General features: G+C 36.9%; 2 protein-coding genes across 3 annotated transcripts in view; one reads left to right on the top strand and one right to left on the bottom strand.

The window, feature by feature from the left end:
* Nucleotides 1-30: 30 nt before the first annotated feature.
* On the top strand, nucleotides 31-7709 carry LOC105196134 (alpha-aminoadipic semialdehyde synthase, mitochondrial). The gene is made up of 10 exons (XM_011161899.3): nucleotides 31-505; nucleotides 1235-1717; nucleotides 2316-2541; nucleotides 3358-3685; nucleotides 4005-4368; nucleotides 4659-4981; nucleotides 5274-5523; nucleotides 5662-5925; nucleotides 6007-6388; nucleotides 6696-7709. The coding sequence occupies exons 1-10, from the start codon at nucleotides 410-412 to the stop codon at nucleotides 6809-6811; spliced, it is 2832 nt and encodes a 943-aa protein (XP_011160201.1). The 5' UTR covers nucleotides 31-409; the 3' UTR covers nucleotides 6812-7709.
* The window catches only part of LOC105196125 (Kv channel-interacting protein 1), an 83679-nt gene continuing 64578 nt past the window's right edge, over nucleotides 5047-24147 (bottom strand). Inside the window, exons 3-7 of one of the 2 annotated variants that reach the window (XM_026135078.2) lie at nucleotides 23573-23642; nucleotides 23430-23500; nucleotides 20250-20522; nucleotides 18925-19244; nucleotides 5047-5551 (exon numbers count right to left, since the gene is read on the bottom strand). In XM_026135078.2, coding sequence (XP_025990863.1) covers nucleotides 19197-19244; nucleotides 20250-20522; nucleotides 23430-23500; nucleotides 23573-23642 — 462 coding nt within the window. In that variant the 3' untranslated portion in view covers nucleotides 5047-5551; nucleotides 18925-19196. Of the gene's footprint in view, nucleotides 5552-7244; nucleotides 17401-18924; nucleotides 19245-20249; nucleotides 20523-23429; nucleotides 23501-23572; nucleotides 23643-24147 lie in introns of those variants that run through there. The other variant, XM_026135077.2, reaches the window with a different exon arrangement.

Raw genomic sequence — 24147 nt, 5'->3', positions numbered from 1 at the left:
TATTAGTGCGCGCGTGTCGTCATTATCAGAGCGGTGGCGATAAACGCGTACGAGAAAAAAAATGGTTTTTTTCCGGGCTACACCGTAAGCTCCTTTCAATGGTACAGCCAGTACGTTGGTCAGAGGGTCACGCGATAAGAGCGTGGCTCCGAGCTTATCGACGATTTTGTAATACTTTCCGACATTTCCATTGATCCCAAACAGTACGAACAAATACATCTGTCACAGTGTAGTACGAAGACATAATAGCGTATTGTCGACACGGTTCAAAACGCACAGGCGCGAGATTCGCATTATTCCAGTCGACGCGATCACCGCGAATCGGTTTCAACTGGTGAGTTTCTCTTGGCTCTCCCTCCGACAACGGCGACCTTCACACTGCCGCTAAATCAGCATCTACCAAGGTGTGATGCGGATGTTAGGATTGATCAAGGATGGACGTGAATCACGTCTTTTACTGACCGCTGCGACTCGTGCTGTTACCCATAACGCCAGATGTATAAGTGTAAGCATCCAATTATATTTAGAAAATAATGTACTCCACGTGGCATAATTTCGATCCGTTTAATCAATCGCGCCGACGTCGGACATCTCCGAGTTTTGTAAAAAAATAAATGGACATTAAAAAAAAGTTGATAGAAGGTCATTCGATTAGAGAACTAAATTTTCCTTAATTTTCGGAACTGGCTTTTAAATTAAAAAGAAATTGTTTACTCTTTTTCATTTTTTTTCAAAACGTTCGAATGATTTTTTTTTAAAATCAATAACAAAAAGTGAGCAGGTTTTTTTGACAAACTATCGCATCGTTGGAGAGTAACTGTTTAAAAAATTAAAAATTAAATAATAAATTTAAAAAGTTATTAATTTTAAACAACTAAAAGTTAACAATATCAATTATAAACTTCAGATTTAAAAAAAAGTCAATAACAATGCTAAAAGAGGGCTAAAGAGCTGTGCAAGATTGTTGCTAATATAAATAAATTACATAATATAATTTGTTGTATATAAATAAACTAAATTTTTAATTATATAAACAAAGATTTAAACAAGAAACTGATTTAGTTAAAAGTTGCATTAAGATTAAATTTTTAATTTAATCTTAATGCAACTTTTAACTGAATCAATTTCATGTTTATGCAACGTAACTAAATTAATTTTATAAGCCATTAACTTTAACTTAATTGAGTTAAAAAATATATATTGTGAAACTTATTCAACCTTCAAATCATTTTAGAACCTTAAGGGCAAAATAATAGCTATAAGACGGGAGGATCAGTCAGTATGGGAGAGAAGAGCACCGTTAGCCCCGGCGAACGTTCGCCGCCTAGTCAGATCAGGTGTAAAGGTGATCGTGCAGCCCAGCAACCGAAGGGCTTATCCCGCCCAAGCCTACCAGGCTGCTGGTGCCCTGCTGCAAGAGGACATCAGCTCAGCCTCCGTCATCTTCGGCGTGAAGCAGGTACCTGTGGACCAGTTGATACCTAACAAGACGTACTGTTTGTTCTCGCACACTATCAAGGCACAGGAGAGTAATATGGCTCTCCTGGACGCGATCCTGGAGAAGAATATACGTCTGCTGGACTACGAGAAACTTACAGACGCGAATGGCCAGAGGGTGGTGGCTTTCGGCAAATATGCCGGTGTCGCTGGTATGGTGAACATACTTCACGGTTTGGGCTTGAGACTGTTAGCCTTGGGTCATCATACTCCATTCATGGTACACACTTATACATTCTAAAAATAATTATAAATATTCCAGTAATTTTTGGAATTTGAAATGAACTGAGTGATACGTTAAAATTTCCATTGAATTCATTCAATGAAACATTACACTGAGACGTTCATGTTGATAATTTTTATCTCGGGATAATTTTACTTTCATTTCAAATGTAACGATTAAAAAAGTTTATATGCGTTATATTCCGAGAAACAATTTTTTTATTTAATCGAAGAGAATTGAGGAATATTTTTTTTCCTCTATATAATTTTTCTTTAAACTAATTTATTTTCCCATTTCTATCTTATCTTTGTAAAAATTTCGTCAAAGTTATGTCATCTCGTGATGATCATTAAATCATCAATAAGAGAGCATTAAGCATTTTCTAATCGATAAAATTTGTTTATTCTATACGCGCGTTCTCCTTCAGTAGTGGAAAAAATAAACTAATGTAATATGATAACTATGATAAGAGTTATCAAGATTCACACATAAGAAACCAATAAGATATGCTGACTTGCTAAGTCTTTGCGACTTTTTAGAAAATATGAATACACAGCATTAGAACAAAATTAATCGCAATAATCGTTTGACGCAGCACATAGGACCGGCTCACAATTATCGGGATTCAGCTATGGCACGCCAGGCGATCCGCGGCGCAGGATACGAAATCGCGCTGGGCGCCATGCCGAAGTCTATCGGCCCGTTGACCTTCGTCTTCACGGGCAGCGGTAACGTTAGCCAGGGTGGCCAGGAGGTCTTCCAAGAGTTGCCCCACGAATACGTGCCGCCCGAAATGTTGCGGAAAGTCGCCGAGCACGGCGGTATGTTGCAACTCGTTGTCGCTAACGTTTCGCAACTCGCGAAACATCTTATCACCTTAAGTCGTCGAGCCCTCTCGCAAACATCGTAATCATCATCTGAACTCAGAGATTTCAAGCCGAAACTTATCTTTCTCTCTTGACCCGCATCCTAGCAATTTACAGCGTTCTTCAAATTGCAGAAGATTATTAGCGTATTTTTATGATTAAAATTTTTCTTAGAATTCTTCATACAACTTTTCAGAAATTCTGTATAATTCTATAATATATTCATATATTATTTATAACATACGTTTGGAAAATTTTTTTATACAAATTGAAATATTTTTCGAAAGCTACGCTGTTTCTAAAAATCTTTATATACGTAAATTCTGAAATATTCTAAAATTTCTCATTCTATAATTTCCGAAGAAAGAAAAAATTCATGAAAAATTAGAGAAAGTTCAAGGTATTTTTTTGAAAATCTTCATAAATTTAATATATAAAAAAAAATTTTTTTAATATTAGATATGGAATTTTTTTAGGGTACGGTATAATTTATATTGTCATTAGTAAAATAGAATGATTATGATCATTATCTAATTAAGCATTCTTGTAACGCTCTGTACATTGTGCTCTTGAGAGTTTTCATGATGGGGAGGCGTGTCTTAATCTTTTACGCCACTTTTGCGTCACTGCATATTTTCCTTTCCTTTTTTCAGCGATAAAATTCTTTGCTTATTAAATCTATCGTCATTTTAGAGTAAACAAAAATATTTATCACAACGGTGTCTCATCTTATCAGTGTACGGTATCTATATCTTCTTCAAATCGTTCCAGATACGACGAAGATATACGGTTGTGAGGTGCGGCGCAGGCATCACCTGGAGAGGAAGGAGGGCGGCGGTTTCGATCCCGAGGAGTATGACCAACATCCGGAGTTGTACATCTCCACTTTCAGCAAAAAAATAGCTCCGTACGCCTCGGTGATCATCAACGGCATATACTGGGCGGTGGATTCGCCGAAGTTGTTGACGATACCGGATGCGAAATACCTCCTCAGACCCGCTAATACACCATGGCTGCCGATAAGCGTCGGTGCGCCCGCTTTGCCGCACAGGATGCTCGGTATCTGCGATATATCCGCGGATCCGGGCGGCAGCATCGAGTACGTGTACTCGTGTAGCTTTGTTAAGAATTGGAGAAAATATAGCCTTCAAAGGCTGTAAAAACCTGTAATAACTTATCAGTTACAATCATAATTATGTGATTATAAAATAATTTATTCATCATTATTAGTTTATAATTACAGATTTATTTTACGGATGTTAGTATTAGTACGAATTATTAGCACTTATATATTTTTTTAATTGTAAGGTTTTTTAAATTAGTTAAATAATTACTACATGGATTGTATTCTTCAATTTAATTTGTTTTTATAATAATTAGATTATTAATTTGTATACTATTATTAATTTGCATGCAAGATTCATGAACGAATGCACGACGATCGACACGCCATTTTGTCTGTACGATGCGGACCGCAACAAGGACACGAAATCCTTCAAAGGTCCTGGCGTGCTAGTTTGCTCAATTGACAATATGCCCACGCAACTGCCTAAGGAAGCAACGGATTTCTTCGGTAATCTTTTGTATCCGTACGCTTTGGACATCATACAGTCGGACGCGAAAAAGCCACTGGATGAGCATAACTTCAGCCCTGCCGTGTACGGTGCCATTATTGCGTCCAACGGAAAATTGACATCCAATTTCGAGTACATCCAAGAACTCAGACAACTCAATCAACGCAGCAGGCACAAAGCCGATAATGGAGAAGAGCAAAGCAAAACGGTAAAACGTTCTCTTTTGCTTTATAATATCCTTATATTTTTTCTATATTTTTTTTATATTTTTTGCTTCTTATAATTTACTTTTAAAATTAGAGAACAATTCAACGTGATGAAAAATTCTGTAATTTTGACGTTTATATCTGCTCCGAAACATTTATTGTAAAATGTAGCAAAAGTATTACTGGCAATTGAGAACGATTTCAATCTCCGGAGTCTAGTGGTATAATCTAAAGTGATGCTGAAATATTAACAATATTACGGAATCACAATTTTGTTTGTCTATGTCAACAGGTGGTCGTCCTCGGCGCCGGATACGTTTCCGCGCCCTTGGTCGAGTATTTGCATAGAGATAAAAATATTAGGCTGGTGGTAGCGTCACAGTTGAAGGACGAGGCTGACGCGTTGGCCAATCGGTTCCCCGGTGTGGAGCCAGTCTTCTTGAACGTCCTGGATCGTCCCGACACGTTGCACGACGTGATAAAATCGGCGAACGTGGTCGTCTCCCTTCTACCGTATTCGCTGCATCACGTCATTGCCAAAGCTTGTATAGAAAACAAGAATCACCTAGTAACAGCGAGCTATATGAACAAAGATGTAAAAGCGTTGCACGAAGAGTAAGCATCGATATTGATGAATTTACGTATTCTGAAATGCACCATTAGAGACTTGCTTAAGAGGGTTTTTTTACTTGTTTCAACGTAACGAATACATTTAAGAAAATCTTCCAATTTCTGGAATTATTAAATCTATTCTTTCATCGCTTATGATTGCTTTTTGATTAGAATCCATTAAAAATAGATGTATGTAAAGTATAGTTTAATAGAGAGAGAGAGAGAGAGAGAGAGAGAGAGATTAAACGTGCTCGTCTAAAATATCGACTGAATCAAAATCTCGTTTTTTGGACAGAGCCCAAGAAGCTGGCGTCACTGTGCTAAATGAAGTCGGATTAGACCCGGGCATCGATCATCTTTTGGCGATCGAGTGTTTCGATGATGTGAGACAAGCAGGTGGCAAAATAGAGTCCTTCGTCTCGTGGTGCGGCGGCTTGCCCGCGCCGGAGTGTTCCGACAATCCTCTGAGGTATAAATTTAGTTGGTCCCCACGAGGCGCACTGCTAAACACCTTGGCGCCAGCGAAATACCTTCATGAGGGTCAGGTGAGCCGTCAATTTTTTTTTCTCATATCTATAAGAAACGATTCATTTCGATAAGAAACGATCCTTTATCAAGTCAAACAGGATTTATTTAAAAAAGGCATATTTAAAAAAGTAGTAAAAAGATTTTTTTCTTTATAGGAAGTGGAAATCGCTGGAGGCGGCGATTTGATGTCTGCGGTGCAGGACTTGGACTTCCTTCCAGGTTTCGCCTTGGAAGGCTTCCCCAATCGTGATAGCACGATATATAGGGATTATTATGGTTTACAAAATGCGAGCACCATGCTGCGTGGTACGCTCAGATTCAAAGGATTCTCAGATACCATACTGGGCCTGCAATTGCTCGGTCTGATCGATCCGAATCCACATCCAATTTTACACCCGAACGGGCCAGACATCACCTGGGTGCGTGCAGTTTTTAGTTTTCCACGCGAATATTTCAGAAACAAAGAAAATATCGACCTATCTCGATTACTTAAATTTCAGCGAGTGTTAGTGTGCAACTTGCTCGGTCTGGCGAACGACAATATCTTCTACGGGAACCTGAAGCAGAAATTAGCGGAAAGGGTGAACTCGTGGGAGCGCGTGAAAAGTATCGAACAACTGGGGCTCCTGGAAGAGGACCTGGTCTTGAAAATGAACACTCCTCTCGACACGCTTACACATTACTTGTCGAAGAAGCTCTATTACGAGAAAACCGAACGCGACCTCGTGATACTGAGGCACGACGTAGGTATACTTTGGCCGGATAACAGGAGAGAATCCAGAGGGATCAACTTGGTGCTTTATGGAGACGCCTCTGGACAGTCTGCAATGGCGCGTACTGTCGGCTATCCCACGGCTATCGCCGTCAAAATGATTCTAGACGGTTCGTAGCCTTCTTTCGATATTCTTCGTATAATTTAAAATTACCACTTATTGGCTATATTTTCTTATCGTGCAGAGAATTTTTATATTGCTGAGAAAAATATTTAATACTACACATGTAAAAGATTAAATTATATAAAAAATAAATTAAATTCTGAAAACTTAAAAAAAAAACATAAACCGATGTAAATTACAAGTTTATAAGAAAAACATATTTATCTAAATGATTTATAATTTACATATTAATTTAATTCATAAATGAAACGTAATATCATCCGTTTATTTTCTCATAATCCGATTTTATTTAGGTGAAATTCAGCAACGTGGAATGGTGCTGCCTTTCACACCAGATATATATCGACCTATTCTTAATCGACTGAGAGCTGAAGGCGTACAATCTTTCGAGACTTCTAAATGGTTGTAACTGATGCACTACAAAGTGATGTAATTTTTTTCGACTGCATGTATATATTTCTTGAACTGCAAAAACTAAAGTCAAGTCATGTATTTTATTTACTTAACATGCAATCTACTTGACGAATGCTTCGAATTTTGATTGATCAATTCATAAAATTCTTTGTTTTGATTGGTCAATCAGGGCAATATCAAGTATTTTCGAAGCACTTGTAATAAAAAGAAATTGTAAATTTTGTAACAATTTTTGCACATATGAGCTATTGTATAAGTCTATTCTAAGTATTATTCTAATAAAAAAAAAAAAACGAGAGAAAGATATGAATGTTTATTTTCTATTATAGCTATACTTATGTTATTTATTGTATATTAATTTTTATATTTAAATTGTTTTTCGCATTCATAAATGTCTGATGGGAAAGTCAGGAAGACGGGATCTTTAATTTGATATATTTAACATTTATTGATATTACCACCCCAGTGTGGAAAATTGCTAACAATACAATGATATTTCGCTTATTGCATTCTCTTTTTTGTCTGTAAATCTAATCGCCTTAAGATATAATTAGAATGATAACACAGGAACACCATTCTCGCTTCTACTCGTTACGATTTGATTGAAAAACGAATCGATTTTACGCGCCGGGACAATCAAAAAGACTATTGAATTGCACCAGTAAAGTAATTAACTTGCAGTCGTGATTTGCACGTCGTGCATCTATGTCACACGGTTAATTGATCTATGTGACAAATCCAATAACGCTTTGAAAGAATTGGATAAACCTAATAACGATGATTTTCACCGTTTCAAGCAGCAAAGTTTGTGCTGATTAAATAAGAATAAACAATGACATACTTTTTCGATTATTCACATACATCTACATACATAACGACAATTGAAATTTATCTGCAATGACATTCCACCAGTTAGAATCCATTAAAATGAATAAAATTAAATAGTTATCATTGATTTCAATTACCTTTATGAAATGACGAACGAATAACGTTACGATAAAATCATGATAAAAGTGCTCTTTTCGTTTTGGTACGATAACTCATTTTATCATTTAAAAGCACTAAATATATTAAGCTACGTCGGTATTTAAATTCTGGACCTTGTGCGTGTGATGTAATTTGATGTTTGCTCCTCGTTTCTAAAACTAAAGTTAAAACTAAAACACTGTAACTCTCGAATGACTTCTTTTACGTTATACTATAAAATCTATTACTATCACAATGGTGATTAGAATAATTTCTAAACGGTCTTGGCGTTTCGCATAAATTACTACGAACGTGAACGTGTGATTGTAATTTCCATAAATAATTTCTAATAATTTTTAATCTGTCTTTGTGTGAGTTTTACCAATACTGAGTTTTTTACCAAACCGACTATAAATTATTCACGAAGCACTTGCGAGGGCTTTCGAGATATAAGGGGGCGCATCTATCTTTTTACAAAAAACTATTTAATTAGTTTCAAGAAAGATACACAAAAAGATTCAATCTAATTATTTTTCGTAATGTCTCTTGTTTCGAAAGAAAGAAAATTGTTAATAGAGATAATTTCAAAATCTGTGCAAATGCGTGCCGTTTAAAAAGTTAAATTCGCTTGAAAAACTGAAACAAAACGCATACTCGCGCGAATTGGTTTCGACGATTCGTTAAAGTGTTCCAAAAGAAACCTGTCCCCATCTATCGTAATCATTAACTAGAGATTTACCTATCGATGTCATTAATTAGAAACTACGTATGATGATTTACAGATTGGCAGTATGAGATATAATTAATGCATTCTGCATATAATCACTGTAGTAATGTATTTTTGTATTATCACTATAAAGAATAACAGATCCGAGCCCAAGGAAGGATCTCGCTAATCGATCGTATAACTCTAACTGTGATTTCACTATAAAAAAGTGCTTCCAAGCTCAACAATTGTATCGTCTCTAATATAACCAGTGATATACGCAACGATTAACTATTTTAATAAACTGTGACATCCTTTTCACGAGCAATATTAGTGTATTATTCGAAAGCCATTCCGACATTCGAGCTTCAACGTATTTCTACACTCGAATAATCCGTGAAAAATAATTCTCTGTACTGTTTGTTTTCTCGTACCATGGATTAAAAACAACGAACATAAAAAATACCGATAATATAGCGGTATTTTTTCGATTTTACGTAATAACCGAAATAAAAACCGATTGATATGGCGTAAATAATACTGGTATGACCTAATACCAGTGTACATCTAATTTTTCGATATTATGTCAGTATTATTAAACATCGATATTGTCAGAAATCATTTTAATTTATAATACAGTTTTAATTCATATTTTTTAAAAATTACAAAAAAGAAATGATACAGAAATACATAGAAATCACAAAGATATCAGCAAAACCGTTTTACTATATTTTTTTAGAATCATAAGAAAAATATTCATATATTGAATTCGTTGATATTTTCCCCAATTTTATACAAAATAATATCAATATTATCATAAATTTAAAGCTAAATAAATATGAAATTATAACTCTTGTCGTGACTTTTGTTAATTTTTAAGTCTAATATACTATACACATTTACAAGTCATTACTCGAAATGACTATAAAAAATATTTGCAAACGTTCTTATATAAAATAATGTTCTGTATGAGTTATACTGATATAACACCAGTATTACCGAAAAATTACATGTATACCAGTATTATAAAAAAAATTTCGGTTATATACCAGTATTATTTCATATCGGTATTAAAAATTTTTAGAATACCAATATTATAAAAAAGTATGTACGGTATGCAATTTCTAGTAAAATTATTTCGATATTCGGTCCTTGTCGCATGCCAACAAAAATTACGACAGACACTAGAAAACGATGGAGACAAATTAAAATCTGGACGGTGTCCAATGTTCTTATAATATTAATTTTCTTCGCTCTTTCTCAAGTTAAGTTCACCGATTTTTTTTTACACGATAAATCATATAAATGGATAATATAATTGCTCATATAATTACAATTATAGTACTGCGTCATAATACATGTAACAAAATATATAAAATTACATAACTATGTTATATGTAATTATATTATCAGGCGCGACAATCAGTGCAAATAGATTCAAACGTCGAAATAATTATTCGCTCGAATATCGATGTGGTTTCCGTCCGATAGATCCTGTTGACTAATTTACGCGCATTTATGTGACTATCACGTTTACAAACGCCGTTAAGCGCACGTAACGGGATGGGGACTATCTCCGCGCACGCTAAAACTGTCCCTCACTTAGTGATTGAGAGAGAAGGAAAGAGATAATGACTAGTAATAATAATACTTCGACAATATTTAAGTTTAAAGCCACGCAATTTTTACAATATCGTACGGTAGATCTAACGTCTTCTAAATCTTAATAAATTGACTAGGTTGCCGCTTAGCTAGATTTCTAGCTGTAGCCCCCCCCACCCCCACCCCCTCCTCGCATATTTTTTCTTGTCTCGTGTCTTTCGGAATTATCGTAATTGATTCGATTTGTTTCGCACTCTTTGTCCAATCGTCCATGATTCTCGATAGCCAAAGATCTCCTAAACGTACCCACAAAATTAAAAATCAGTATTTTTTTTTTAATGCACGCAATCGAGCCAGCGATATGACATTACTTTAACGCACGTTTTAAAGAACTGTCCAAAAATATCATCAACGTTGCGAATTAAGTGTTGACTTTTAAATGTATTTTGTAATCGATTGTATTATATTTCGATTTATTATATTCTTCGTATTAGCCTCGACAGAATTTAAAGATGCATTACACCTATTTTTAAAATAATGAAAAAATTATTTAATTTATTTAAATATTAATGTGTTAAAAATACAAATAGTAATTTATTAAAAATATAAATATTAACAGATTTGTAAAAATAGGGTGTAACACATTCTTATTTTTAGCTTCTAAGAGAGATATATTACAGTCAAAAGATATTTTGCAAATTCAACGATTCTGTTAGTTCGTGCGAAATATGAAGTTTCATTAAAACCAATAATCTCTAAATAACTTGTGGATTTCTTTTTATTCTCACTTTTAATGATTCACCATTAAGTATATCCAGCACTTGACAATAAAGCTTTATCTTTCTAGGAACATTTCACAATTTACTTCGAGACTCTGTTATAGTATACATCAGTTAGAAGCAAATAGATTTCAATTAACTTTGCTTTGTGCAAGATGTTAAGATCTTTCGGTTTATAATTCGTAGACATGTTTTATCAACTGTTAAACATTAAATGTGACGCGCGATCGATTATATTCAAATTTCAAATCAAAATCACGTATCTGTATTTACTTATAAACATTTTTTAGGAATTGGTGTGATTATTTTTATTCTATGCTTTTGAATATTTTCTTAGGAATTTTTGTGCTTTTCTTCTTTTCAATATCGGATTGCAATCAGCAAAAATTACTGATCATTGCACGAAATCTGCATGTAGAGAAAGGTTTTTCGCGAATATTCGCGTGCTCGCAAGAGATAACAAAATTTATAAAAAATATACGGTATCCCGTGTTTGTACAATTTATGCGCATAGGTACAGTAGATAGTCTTCCGTTGCGATACGTAAAAAAGCAAAGGGAGGTGCCAATTTGTCCCGATGTTTGCTCATTCCTGCAATTGAATCAATTCCGAAATAGTATGGGAAAGATATAGCAAAAGTCCATTAGAAAAGTTCGGCTCGATATTTGAAAACGCGTGCCCGCGGGTTCTTCGATTTATGTTAACATTTTACGGCGCACATTGAATATCAATCAACATGCTGGCAGAGATTTAACGTTTAGGTATTTCTCCAGAAAAAGAAAAAAAAACAAAAAAAAATTATGCTCGATTATACATATCTCCGTGGCTAACGCTACAATATGTATAAATATACATCGACACGAGACCATAGGAAGATATATATAATAAATGCGCATCGTTATCTTCAAGCTGAAGCGATCAACGCGATCCCGCTCGATCGAATCGACGTCTAACATTTCGAGGTCGCGGGATGGCATTAATCACTCCGATTTAAAAAGATACGACACGCTTCGTATACCCTAAAGAATATGACTCTTCCGTCGATAGTTATCCTGGCGAGATAATCGCAGCGGTTTTGCACCGTTGATCGCGCGCGTTAATGTCGCTAGACTGTTCTTCCTTTATTTTAATTATATCCTTCGATCCTTTTTTTTATAAAGGGGGCCATTAATGTGACAACGCTTACGGAGTAGACGATGTCCGATGTGAGAGCAATCTACTTAATCTATTTTGTGCATCGAATAAATTTTCTTCCGACGAAACTCAACGCTCGCGCGTCTCTGAGAAGAGTGTTTGACGTTGAAAGAAGCTCCTATAAATCGGCAGTTTCTTCTTTTTTCTTTATTTTTTTTTTCTTTTATAACTTTCAGTAAGCGTTCGCAAATTAATGGCCGGCGTTGTATACCCTCGTTTTAAGTTCGGTTCCTGATGATGACATCCGATGACGATAGCTTCTTAGCTTCCGCTGAATGCGATTATAGACTCGAGGTGCGGCATCTCTATATAGGACAGTGAGAGGAACACAAAGGGATTGTAAAGGGAATTAGGGAGAGATCATTGAGGAAAAACAAGGAGAAAAGGAAGGAAGAAGGAAACCATTCATCATTCCTCGCGGAGCCATTTGAATCATATTTTATGAATGTCTTCACGCCTTCGAATCCGAGAGAGATATTTAATAACGCTTGAAATTTTCATATATCGAAATTTTCGGTCAATCAACACGAATTTCAAGATCGAACCTTAAATTGTTCAGACCGTTCCAACATAAAGAACGTACCTGTTCGATATCTCATCGTTACACCTGATCTCTGCAGATCTAAAATGCAACGAACAAGAGCTTACTTTTTTTTATTTGCAATTATTTTCGGTCGATTCGATCAAGACTTGAACAATCGAATCTTCCAATCGATCAATAGCACTTCAAACCGTTCGAATTTAAAGCTCGAACATTTTTACATGTTTATTTTGACTTGTTGAAGCGCAATTTGTTCGCAATCTCTTACCCAAATCTTAATGAGTACTTAAATGTTTTTAGTTTCCAATGATGATTAATTGTATCTTCCACGCGCGCTCGAGACCCTGGGTCTTATGTAGATTCAGCATAATTCAAATTAAGTTGTCCCGCCACGCCCGACCGCGGTATATGTAGAAGCTGCGATCCCGCCGTTATTATAAGTCGTTGATTAGTCGTTATAGAAACGTACGCGTCCAGAGCGTAGCCTAGCAACACGTGCGCGATTCTCGTGGAAGCCACCGCGGCGAAAGTGCTCGTTCCCGTCGCTCAGTGACGATACTTCCTCCCCGGGAGGAAAGTCCTGCGACTGACAACTGCTCTTCACGTGCGACGAGTATACGCGATCGCGACGACCGATCAACGACGAGCCTAGAGATCTGGCTTGATGCGAACCACCAACGGTGACAGACGATACTTCAAAGGGGTACGTGTAAATCGTGATCGCGCATTAACCGCGTTTGTCTGCATAGAGTGCATCGATCAGTAGTGCTGGAGAAAAAAAAATAGTTGAAATAGAAATATTTATTTAAAATACATATAACAAAATACTGTCTAAAATAAATAATATTTTGTAAATGTAACAAAAAAAGCAAATGGAGTATTTAATATTTATATATACATTTACTGAAAATAAAATATTTATTTTACATCTGAGTATGTCATGGATAAATAAATTTTCTGTATTTAAAAAAAAATACGAAACAGAAACAGACCAAATAAACAAGCCAAAAATATGATGTGGATTATTTCAGATTATTTATTTATAAGTATTAGAACGCGGCGAAACGTTTCTCTGTTTTCTATTATCTATTTACTGTTTTCTACTTTATTTTGTATTCTTGAGAATACAAAAAATAATTTAAATAACAATAATTTATTATTCAGGCTCTTATTGAATTAATCAATTTAACAATAATTATAAGGAGCTCAAAAGCCTAACTTGATCTCATTGGTAACAATTGTTCATATTACTCAATTATAAACTAATGATAGATCACAATCTTCAAATGACGAACGTTTCGAACTATTTAATTTGGTCTTTCTCAATAATTGATATAAACAATATAACTGTAAGTGATGACGTATAAAAAAAATTATTTGACCCAGTTATTGTTCTCATACTTAATTGTCCCGTAGTTGGTACATTTTTGCTGCTACGATATTCGTTGTATTAACAATACTTCTTTGTTAGATGTCACAAGAAACATATTGATTGTGTATTGTCAATTCGGAGTCTAATCTGAGATTGTAAAAAAAAAAAATAAGTAATAGAAAGTAGAGAAAGCTTATGCATGACAGTTTGAAATGTAAAAATAAATATCTTATTTCAACTAAATGTCCATACAAATGTTAAATACCATTTATTTTTTTTTAAGTTACACAAAAAATATGTTTTTGAAATTATTTTTTATAAATACATGCTCTTTGTTGAATTAAATATTTCTGTTAAACCTAGTTCAATTTTTCTCCGACACTGATATCGACGAGTGTGTGCATTTTTTTTTTACCGAGAACGAACTGAATTTTCTCCGATCGCCTAGTCGCGTCCGACGACCGCGCACTTAATCGCAAATTTATCCTTAATTACGTATATGTATATATATATATAAATCGTACTATATTATTATTCTCGTTTATACTTAAGTAACAGCTAACTACGGTAGCTTTGGTGTTTCATTGTGATCGATTTTGATAATCCATAATCGCCGCTCAGGCTTCCGCTACTCGGCTAGTCTGACGTATGCCCGCACGCTCGCACGCCTACAGACTCGCAATAACGGATACATTAGAAAATCGATGCCTCACGCACATACACCTACATGTTACACGCTATGAACGCTTACAAGGAGTCCGCAGGCGATCAATATCTCTTGTCAGTGCTTCAATCTCGGTGATACGATTGAATGGCAGATATAGCGGAAGATATATCACTAAGAAAAGAGAAGAGATCGGGGAAACGCGGATTGATAAGACCAAAAGTACTTTTTCGATAAGTATCAGCGGATATGTTCCGCTGTGCTAGCAGCAAAAGAGAAAACTTATCGTAGATCGGGAGGGTTTGTAAATTTTGCTAATAAGCAAGCACTAACGAGGCAACAGGAGCGCAAACCCCCTGAAATCCAGGACGAAGAAGAAGTCCTGAAGTGGAACTGATTGTTACAAATTACAAAAAATTAATTAAAAATTTTATCGCCATGCTCTCAAGTTTGAAGCCTCGATATTAATACAAAACGTTCAAACAGCAATTCCGTATGGTATTTCACAGGCTCTCCCTTCATGACTTTTGTTTAATTAAATTATATCCGAATAACAATGCTCGCTTTCAGAACATTTCTCACTATTGCCGTTTCTACTGCTTCGTATAAGAGAAACTTTAGTGAAATAAAATTAAGAAATTATTTTAAATGAATAGCCATAAAAACAATTATCATTTCTATAATTTTAATTAAATATAATATCGTTAAAGATATTAATTACGATGATGTAATATAATCGATAAATTTACTGAAATAAAGTCAGAAAGAGCAATTAAAGTAATTATTTTCATTTATGCAGTATTAATAAATGTAAACAGCATTTTATATACTTCTTGTGTATACAATAATTATTCATAAATTATTGAAACAATTATTATATCGTATTTGCTTTATTACTTCCTCTCCCCCCAAAAAATTAAGGGAACCAAAAATAAAATTTATTTTCCTCGGGGGACATGAAAAGTTACTCTGTGTAAGCAAGCTAACCCGCCCAAGCGGAACAGATTTATACGTTAACGTCGGAAACGATGTTAAAATGAATCGTGATCGATCGAAAGGTGACCCTTAACAATCATGTTCACTTGGACGTCATTTCGATGTCATCGCGATGACTTATTGTTTCGCTTGGACACGGGCATGTGTTTTGCGTATCGAAAAAGTTGTTGGCAGAAATATTGAATGCCTGCGCGGGACTCGTTAGAATCGATTGAGACTAGAAAAGGGGGCGAATTACGGAACCTACCAACGAAAAGTATGTACGTATGTGTCGTACGATATCTACGATCGTCAACGATCGTGCGCGGCTAACAATTTAATCGAGGGAGACCGAGACGCATGGCCACGCCGACACGTATAAATCATTCTCGCCGCGTACGCGATACACAATCGTCGCGACCGTGCGATCGTAATAAACGGTCGGTAGCCGCGGAGAATGTCGAGAGATTGACGAGCATGACGATTATGCGGAGTGCCCGAATCAAATGATGAGAGATAGAGACGCTAGAAAAAGTCAATTCGCGTGTATTACGTTATACAGGGTCCCCGAATTATCTGAGAAGCGATCGCCGCCGTGAGACAACGCGGTAAAACGGCGAGACGTACCCTGTGTGCATACAACCATGTGATACATTTCTCTCTCTTTCTTTTTTTTAAAGCAAAATATAACGTGATTTTTCTTCCGAATAGAACGGTAATCTACAACGAGGGAAATTCAGGTTGTGATCTCTCAACGCGGCGGATACTTTTCTCTCTCTTCTTTTTTTTTCCTTTTAACGACGTGACAGCGCGAAGCTTTCTTATCATACTTAGGGGCAAGAGATGCAGTCGAATACGGGAGGAAAATGTGTGTTTCCAAATGAACCACGCACGATCCCGTAAGTCGCGAGAGTGCTCCTAGCGAAGACGTGCGATCGATTTCGTTAGGTTGATACGTTGTCTTTAGCACCTACCGTAGAAACAGAATCGTGTGGATAACGCGAACGCCCGAAACTGGATGCGACATCCGGGTGACCTATAAATAATCTCTTCTTTTTTTTTTCTTTTTTATTTTCGGAACAATTTAGGATCCTCGTTTTCGTGCCGCAATTTCCGACTCACAGCCACGCATAGCACCTTCTCCGCCGTTTCCTTCGTCGTCTGAAAATCCCACAAAATTTGGCACGAGTTTTCGCGATACCAGGTTCTTCGGTCGCGGGATCTTCGATCGCGACAATTCGCAGAAAGGAAGAAGCCGCTCGTGTATCTCCTTCCCGAACCCTCGGCCGGCTCTTCAATCGCAAGAACGTCTCTTTATTTTCAAGAGCGCCCTTCTTCGCATTCAAGTGCATCCAAGGTTGTAACGGAGAAGTTCCAGGTACCTACTTCGTATATTAATACACGGTTCGACCTTAGATCAAAAGGTTCTCGCAACTCCGCTCGATTCTTGCCAAGAGATCGACGGACAAGTGTTGGTTCCGCGATGTTGCCAAAATATTCGGCGATCATCGTCGCGGGATCGATCGCCGCAAGATGTTGTCTCGTTCGTTGGTAAAGCGACGGACTCCGCGTGTTCCGCGTGTTGTTATCGAAACGGCTGAGTCTTCGCTATAAGCTCCGTTAGTCGGCGAGAATATGGGCAACATCTTGCATACCGTGCTGCTCGCGCGATGTTTCGCAGAACGAACGGTGGTAACAGGATGCCGGGGAATCCGCTCTACGATTCCACAGATTTAGACCTCGATTGCTATTCTACGTCGCTAGGAGCCGTGTTATCGCGTTGCCCTAAAAGAGGAAGATCAAGACCTTAAACCATAAGAGAGAGTTTGATCTAAGAGAAAAAAAGATTTTGAAGAAATAATTCGAGAAAATATATAAAAAAAAAAAAAGATTAAAGTCGCTTCGAATAAAAATTGACAACGAAAGATCGCTTCTCGATTACTTAAGTACGTTTTTTAACATTTAATCTGATACTCGATCTGAAGTAGGATAATTCCGGTATTTACGCCGAGGGTTTACGCTACGGAAGTCAGTTAGAAGGAGTGAAGATAATTTGCTCGCAATCACTTCTTTATTACGCATCTTTATATTATATTATAATTTTGCGATTTCAATTTCTAATTTAAACTGAGTCAACTTGTCAACGTAGTAAGTAGCACAACGATTACGTAAAATAATTATTCTCACTGAAGGGAGTGTAAAAGACTCACAGCGAATTCGACTGGATGCACTGGTGCGCACTGGCGCACATTAAAACCGTCGCACACAAATCAACGCAAAGATGTGTGCTTAACATAAATGTATAAACGGGTTAAATCGCGAAATCTTCAATACGCTTTACTGTGTTGTTCGATAAAACGTGTATTTTATCATGCGAAATATTTGGATTTCACTTCTACACTTAGATCAGTTTACAACGGCTTTAATGTGCATCAGTGCGCACAGTCCAATCGATTTCGCTATTAAAGTGGTTGTTCCGTGTAGAGGGATAGAAAAGGATGAAGTAGAGCAAAATACAAGTGCTCGGCTTTTGTATTCTTTGTCCAGCGCGATTGTCCCACGAGAAGCCACATATCCTATTCCTTTTGATATGTAGTTTTTTTTTTCAAATTTAAGAAAATTAATATTTTGTATTTCTAATTTTTTTTTTTACAGCAATAGACAATACAAAGTTTTCATCGGTATAATTTATTTAACTTAAATATTACAAATAATTAAACTAGGAAAGGCTCTGAAGAAGTAAATCAAAATTAATGTCGCGAGAGTCAACACAAGACGTTCGTGCGAGAATTAACCTAATTAACAAGCAATTATTATTACAGACGTTTCGATCCTCTAGTTTGGATCATCATCCTCGGTGTAAAATTATTACTTCGTTCCACCAGAGGATCGAAACGTCTGTAATAATAATTGCTCGTTAATTACATTAATTCTCACACGAACACGTTGTGTTGGCTCTCACGGCATTAATTCATACTTTGATTACAAATAATACTCAAGAAATTGATTTTCCGATAATTGCGGCATATATACCGAAAAGTTACCCTAACATCAAAAAGGATTCAACGAAGATTTCCCGCTCCCAACGAGTTTTCGTGGTGAAGAAATTGTCTTCCACATGGTCGAGAGAGCTCGGTCGCTGAATTGGCGAGCTCCGCATTCCCCTAGCTATTCCGATATCCTCGATTTTCACGAGAGCTATATCTATATTCGAGGAGAACGCGCGCGCCTATCTCGCTCGAGAAGGAGAGTATAGGAAAGCTCTCGACGATTTAGGAAGTATCGGAAAATGTAGCTTCGGCGATTTACCTTCAACAAAAGAGCGGCGCCTCCGGTTGGTTCCACCAGTGGGCGGCCAGGAGTAGATAGAGCTCCTGATCCTGGACGGTGTAACCGGGCGGCGGTTGAGAGGGCAGAGGCGGCGGGATAGGCGGCAGCAGGGAATAGGACGGCGGCGGCGGCGACGGGGACAGGGATTGCGAGAACGTTGTCGTCGAGAGCGGCGTCGGCGGCGTCGCGGTGACCGCCGCCGCCGCTGCTGCTGCTGCTGCTGCTGCTGGAGGCTCGTCCTTAGCCGGAGATCAAAGCGCGCAGTCGAACATCGCCAGCGACCGTGTGATCACATCGTCCTGCGTCAAGTACACATCAACTCCTCGTTTGTCTACTTTCTTCCCGCGAAAAGGGAAGTTTCAGCGTCGGTTTATAGCGCGAGTCGCGAATATTGCTTCGCCGCAGATTGGAATATTATTTCGCGCGAAAGCGCTCAACGAACTACAAACGGGCTCGCGCAAGCTCGGTAAACATCGATTAATCTCCGGCGTCCTTATTTTTGTTCCTTGCATTCCGCGTGCCTCACGTGCACTTATTGTTTGCGCGATATTTGCATGTTTCCCGTGTATTTGCGTGGCAAGACTCGCGCGAGTACGAGGCGTCACGCTGCGAATATATTACGCGGTAAATCCTTACGGCGACATGAGCACTTTGATGACAGCCTAATTACGAAGATATTCAGTCTACGAGAGTCGAGTGACTCCGCTAAATTAAATTTCCACGGCTATAAGCAGATAAAATCGCATTTCTCGGCTAAAATTGCAAAAGGGGACATTACGCCAGCCGGAATATACATGTATAATTCGACAGTTAATTATCGAGATGTGTAACACGGAAAATTATGCAAGTTAATTTTAAAAAAAAGAAAGAAAGAAAAAAGAAGGAATCGTTCCAAGTCTGGTTCCAACTGCGAGCTGAGACTATAGAGGTTGAAAGAACAGCCGGCAGAGATCTGGGACATTTCGTATATACCTACGTCTCGAGGAACTTGGCATTCATTTGCGAAGGGAGTGCATACAGAGTGTCCCAAGTTCACTAGTTCTATATGCCTTCTTCTATTCAGACACTAAACAAACTAAAGTTATTATTAAAATAACCGATCGATGTAATAGCGCACGTGTGACACGCCGATAGCAGAGGCTATTGGAGAAAAGAGTACATCAGTCGTACATCAATCCCGCAAAGTCTATAGAGAGAGAGAGAGAGAGAGAGAGAGAAGGGAGCGGCGCGAGGCGGTGTAGGGGGACACCCTGTATACTTTCCATCTACTTGATCGCTCGTAGTTGTTTCACGGCCACACGTACCTTCAAACAACTCTCGATAAACTCCTCGATCGTGATAACACCGTCCTGGTTGAGATCGAGTTTCTTAAAGACCCTGTCCAACTGTTCCCTCGCCTTCCTCTCCTCCTCGGCGTGATGCCGCTTGCCCATGAGCTCGTGTACCGCCGTCACGACTTCGCCCAATTCGCCCCTGGTGATGCAGCCGTCCCCATTTATGTCGTAAAGCTTGAAGGTCCATCTCAATTTCTCATAAATGCTGCCGCGCAGCAGGGTCGACAGCGTCACGAGGAGGTCCTGCAATCCCCGGGATTGTCTAAAGTCGCGACTTTAATACGGAGCGCGATGGAACAACAATGCGCTTCCTTCCAAACAAATCTCGTCCGTGCGTCGCGTCGCGTCGCGTCGCGTCGAGATCTCGTCCACTCGGTGAATTCCACGAGAATTGAGATAAAATTTCGCGACGAGAAACACTTCGGACGATGAATGGATGTAAAAAAAGAGAGAGACGCGAGCAAAGTAGAAAACTACAAAGAAAGTTAACTACATATTTCTTCAAGATAAACGCTCGTTGACATTTTCGCGTCATAAAATAAATTGTAAGAAATTGTAGAATGTATGGTAATTCAACATGTAAAAATATTATAATAGTGTAACAATGCACTTTTAAATTATATAATTGCAATAACGATATAACTTTTGAGAATAAAATGATAGTTTGTAAATTTAAATTTAAATTGAATTGCTCAAATTGGTTGTAGTAAATATCCTTTAAAAATAAAAAAAAAAATTTATTACAATTTCTACACTGTTAACAGCAATATAATTATTTTATAAATTACATATACGGTATGTTCGAGACCACTTGTATAGACCTTTTAAAATAAAGAGAAATGATTTTTATCAAAAATTCCCAACAAAAATTTGATAAATCAGGTACACTCTATCGAATAATAAAATTTTCCACTTTCGACTAAAAATGGACTACTCAGATCGGATATTAAATTTTTTAAATGTAACACGTACTTTTTATTCCAGATTCGGATAACATATAAATAAATAAGAAACTTTTGTCTCAAACATTTTTTTTTAGAAAAATCTCCGTTAAGTTGAATCAATCTTAAAAATAAAAATAAGTGAAAAACGCAAGGATGTATCGGACATATGGTCCTTGCAAAGTGAACAGAATTTACACTTCAAATTAACTTTCTACATAAAAGTTGTATGAATAAGACTGTATTTTTATTAAATAGCACTTTTATAGATTATTTACTCTACTTGATATTAAAAATTAAATTATTTTTTTACAAAATGACGAAAAATCTCAATTTTTTGTGTAAGTACTTTAAGTGTTCAAGATAATATATTTAAAGTTTTGTAATTGTCTGTTTAGTTATTTTGTAAATAAATAAATAAATTTTGTTTATTTTACAGAACTGATCCCAATATCGCAATGAAACCTTAAATCAACTTGAATATTTAAAGTACTTCAATAAAAAAATACAGATTTTTTATTATTTCTTATTTTATTGTTTTATTACTATAATAATTATATTTTTTATTAGAACACATCTACTTCTTATTGAAATAACTTTTTATCCAGATAGAAAATCGCCGCCAATTTTTTTCAAACGTAATATAAAACAATCTCTACGTTTTTTTCATAATTTTTTTTATGTTTTATGATATAACAAATGTCCTATACATCCTCCATTAAAAGTTAATGTAAGTATTTAAAAAAATTCGAGATAAAAGTTTTTTTTTTAAATTAATCCAAATCTATAATAAAAAATATCATGTTCCCTTAAATTTTAAAAAGAATGTACGAGTGATCTGTGACACCCTATTCAATAATGTTTATAATTATTATATATTTATAATTTATATATAAATTATATAATCAAAGCAATTTACTGCTTATATTGATTAAATAATTACAGCAATTTATATGCAGTTACAAAATTATTCACGGATGGGCAATAAAAAAATTAATTATGCAGAAAAAAGTAGCGTATATCGCGATGCATCGGCGAGGGAAATTAGTCCAATAAAATGACAAGACCACGTATCTCAATCATATCCGAGTTCATGTCCCACGCGAGTACCGCGTTGGACCACTGAAAGCTTTAATACCGCATGCTGATGCTCGGCATCAAGCTACCTTACTCGCGACCGCAATAAATTCTCTGTGCGCGCGAGTGAACGCGCAACATTCGCGCGGAATGACGGATGATCAACCGCCCCGTGAGATAGAGAAAGAGAGAGAGAGAGAGAGAGAGAGAGAGAGAACGCTTCGTAGGGATATTTGCTTGTATGTAGCGCCGTATACGATACATACCAGCGTATTTCGCGTTTATCGTAAAAACGATTAATTATTCATCCGACCTGCTCAATTGGCGGTAGTCTCCCGGCTTGTCGATCGGCGGACCGAGCCGCTCCGTTCGCGTGCCGTGCCATTATCGCGAAACGCGGATGTGCATCGCCCGCCCGCATAAATGCATCGGCATTTGCGTTCCGCTCGCCGAAATTTACCACCGAGATTCGACGCGTCCGCATTTCATCTGCGCGTCAATGTCGGCCGAAATCGTGGCATAAAATACGCAGCGAATTAAACACGGCCTGAATTAGGTATGAGCAAAATTAGATTAAACCTCGACCGTATGGTTGACGGTAATAATGCACTTGATTCAGAATTCATGTACAAGTTATTTCACGCTCCAATCGAACGGCCCGGCCATCGCACGCTCGTCTATCATTTCCGCTCGGTAATTTATTATTAGCCTGCGGTTAATCGTTAATGGCGGAGACACTATCCGAATAAATAGCTCCTCTGAATAAAATACACATGCTTTTTATTCTCTAAAAATATATTTCGTGCAATTGACATTCGCTTAAGTGTGCAAAAAAAAGAAGAAAAAATTAAAAGTGACTTCAACATTTTTCCGAGTAATCGTTTTGTCGATAGGTGTACTTTACACGCAATAACTCGTTTAGGAGCTCGACACACGCCAAAGAAAATTTTCTCGCGCACCAAAGATACGGGACACATTTCGAAAAACGAGCTAGAACACATTGCACGTCTCGTGTCATTCGAGAACGAAGACACACGCCGGGGCGGACATATCGGTCAATTTAAAATTAATGAAAAGACTATACATTACATAAGAGAGAGAGAGAGAGAGAGAGAGAGAGAGACGTAATTACCCTGAAGCTGATGGCCCCGTTGCAATTAACATCGAAGGCCTTGAACACGTAGTGGGCGTAGAGACTGGAGTCTGCAATTCGCATGAGGGGTGGCCATTAACTAATTACGCAAAAACGTGGGCTGTTATTTAATTGGAACTCACTGCCGTGCGGGAAGAATTTCGCGTAAATGTCCTTGAACGAGTCCTCGTGCACTACTCCCTCGGGACACTCCTGGAAAAAGAAGAAAAGAAAAAAAAGGCTGTGAGAAATGATCGTACTCAGTTCCGCGAGAGTATTATCTGGACGAGATTAAGTGACACTATATCTATATTATATAAATACATATATATACGTATATATATTTGCCGGTGGCCATTTGTTCGGACGAACAATGCTGTTTTGTGCCTTGAAAATATGTACTGGTGAGAGACCGGCGACTCGTTTTTCTATCAATGAAGCAGAGAATAACATCGGTTACTTTAAAGATGTACAGGACGTTTATTAACACGAAAAAAGTTATGAAAAAATTAGATTGTTTTATATTGCACTTGAAAGTAGTAAAAAAAATTTGACGGTGATTTTCTATCTGGATAAAAAATTATTTCAATAAGAAGTAAACATGTGTCCTTATAAAAATATAATTAATAATAAAACAATAAAATAAGAAATAATAAAAAATCTGTATTTTTTTTTATTGAGGTACTTTAAATATTCAAGTTGATTGAAAGTTTCATTG

This window comes from Solenopsis invicta, chromosome 8, assembly GCF_016802725.1.
Source record: "Solenopsis invicta isolate M01_SB chromosome 8, UNIL_Sinv_3.0, whole genome shotgun sequence".
NCBI lineage: Eukaryota > Metazoa > Arthropoda > Insecta > Hymenoptera > Formicidae > Solenopsis > Solenopsis invicta.
The sequence above is the reverse complement of the archived record's forward strand: the minus strand, read 5'-3'. Positions and strand labels throughout refer to the sequence as shown.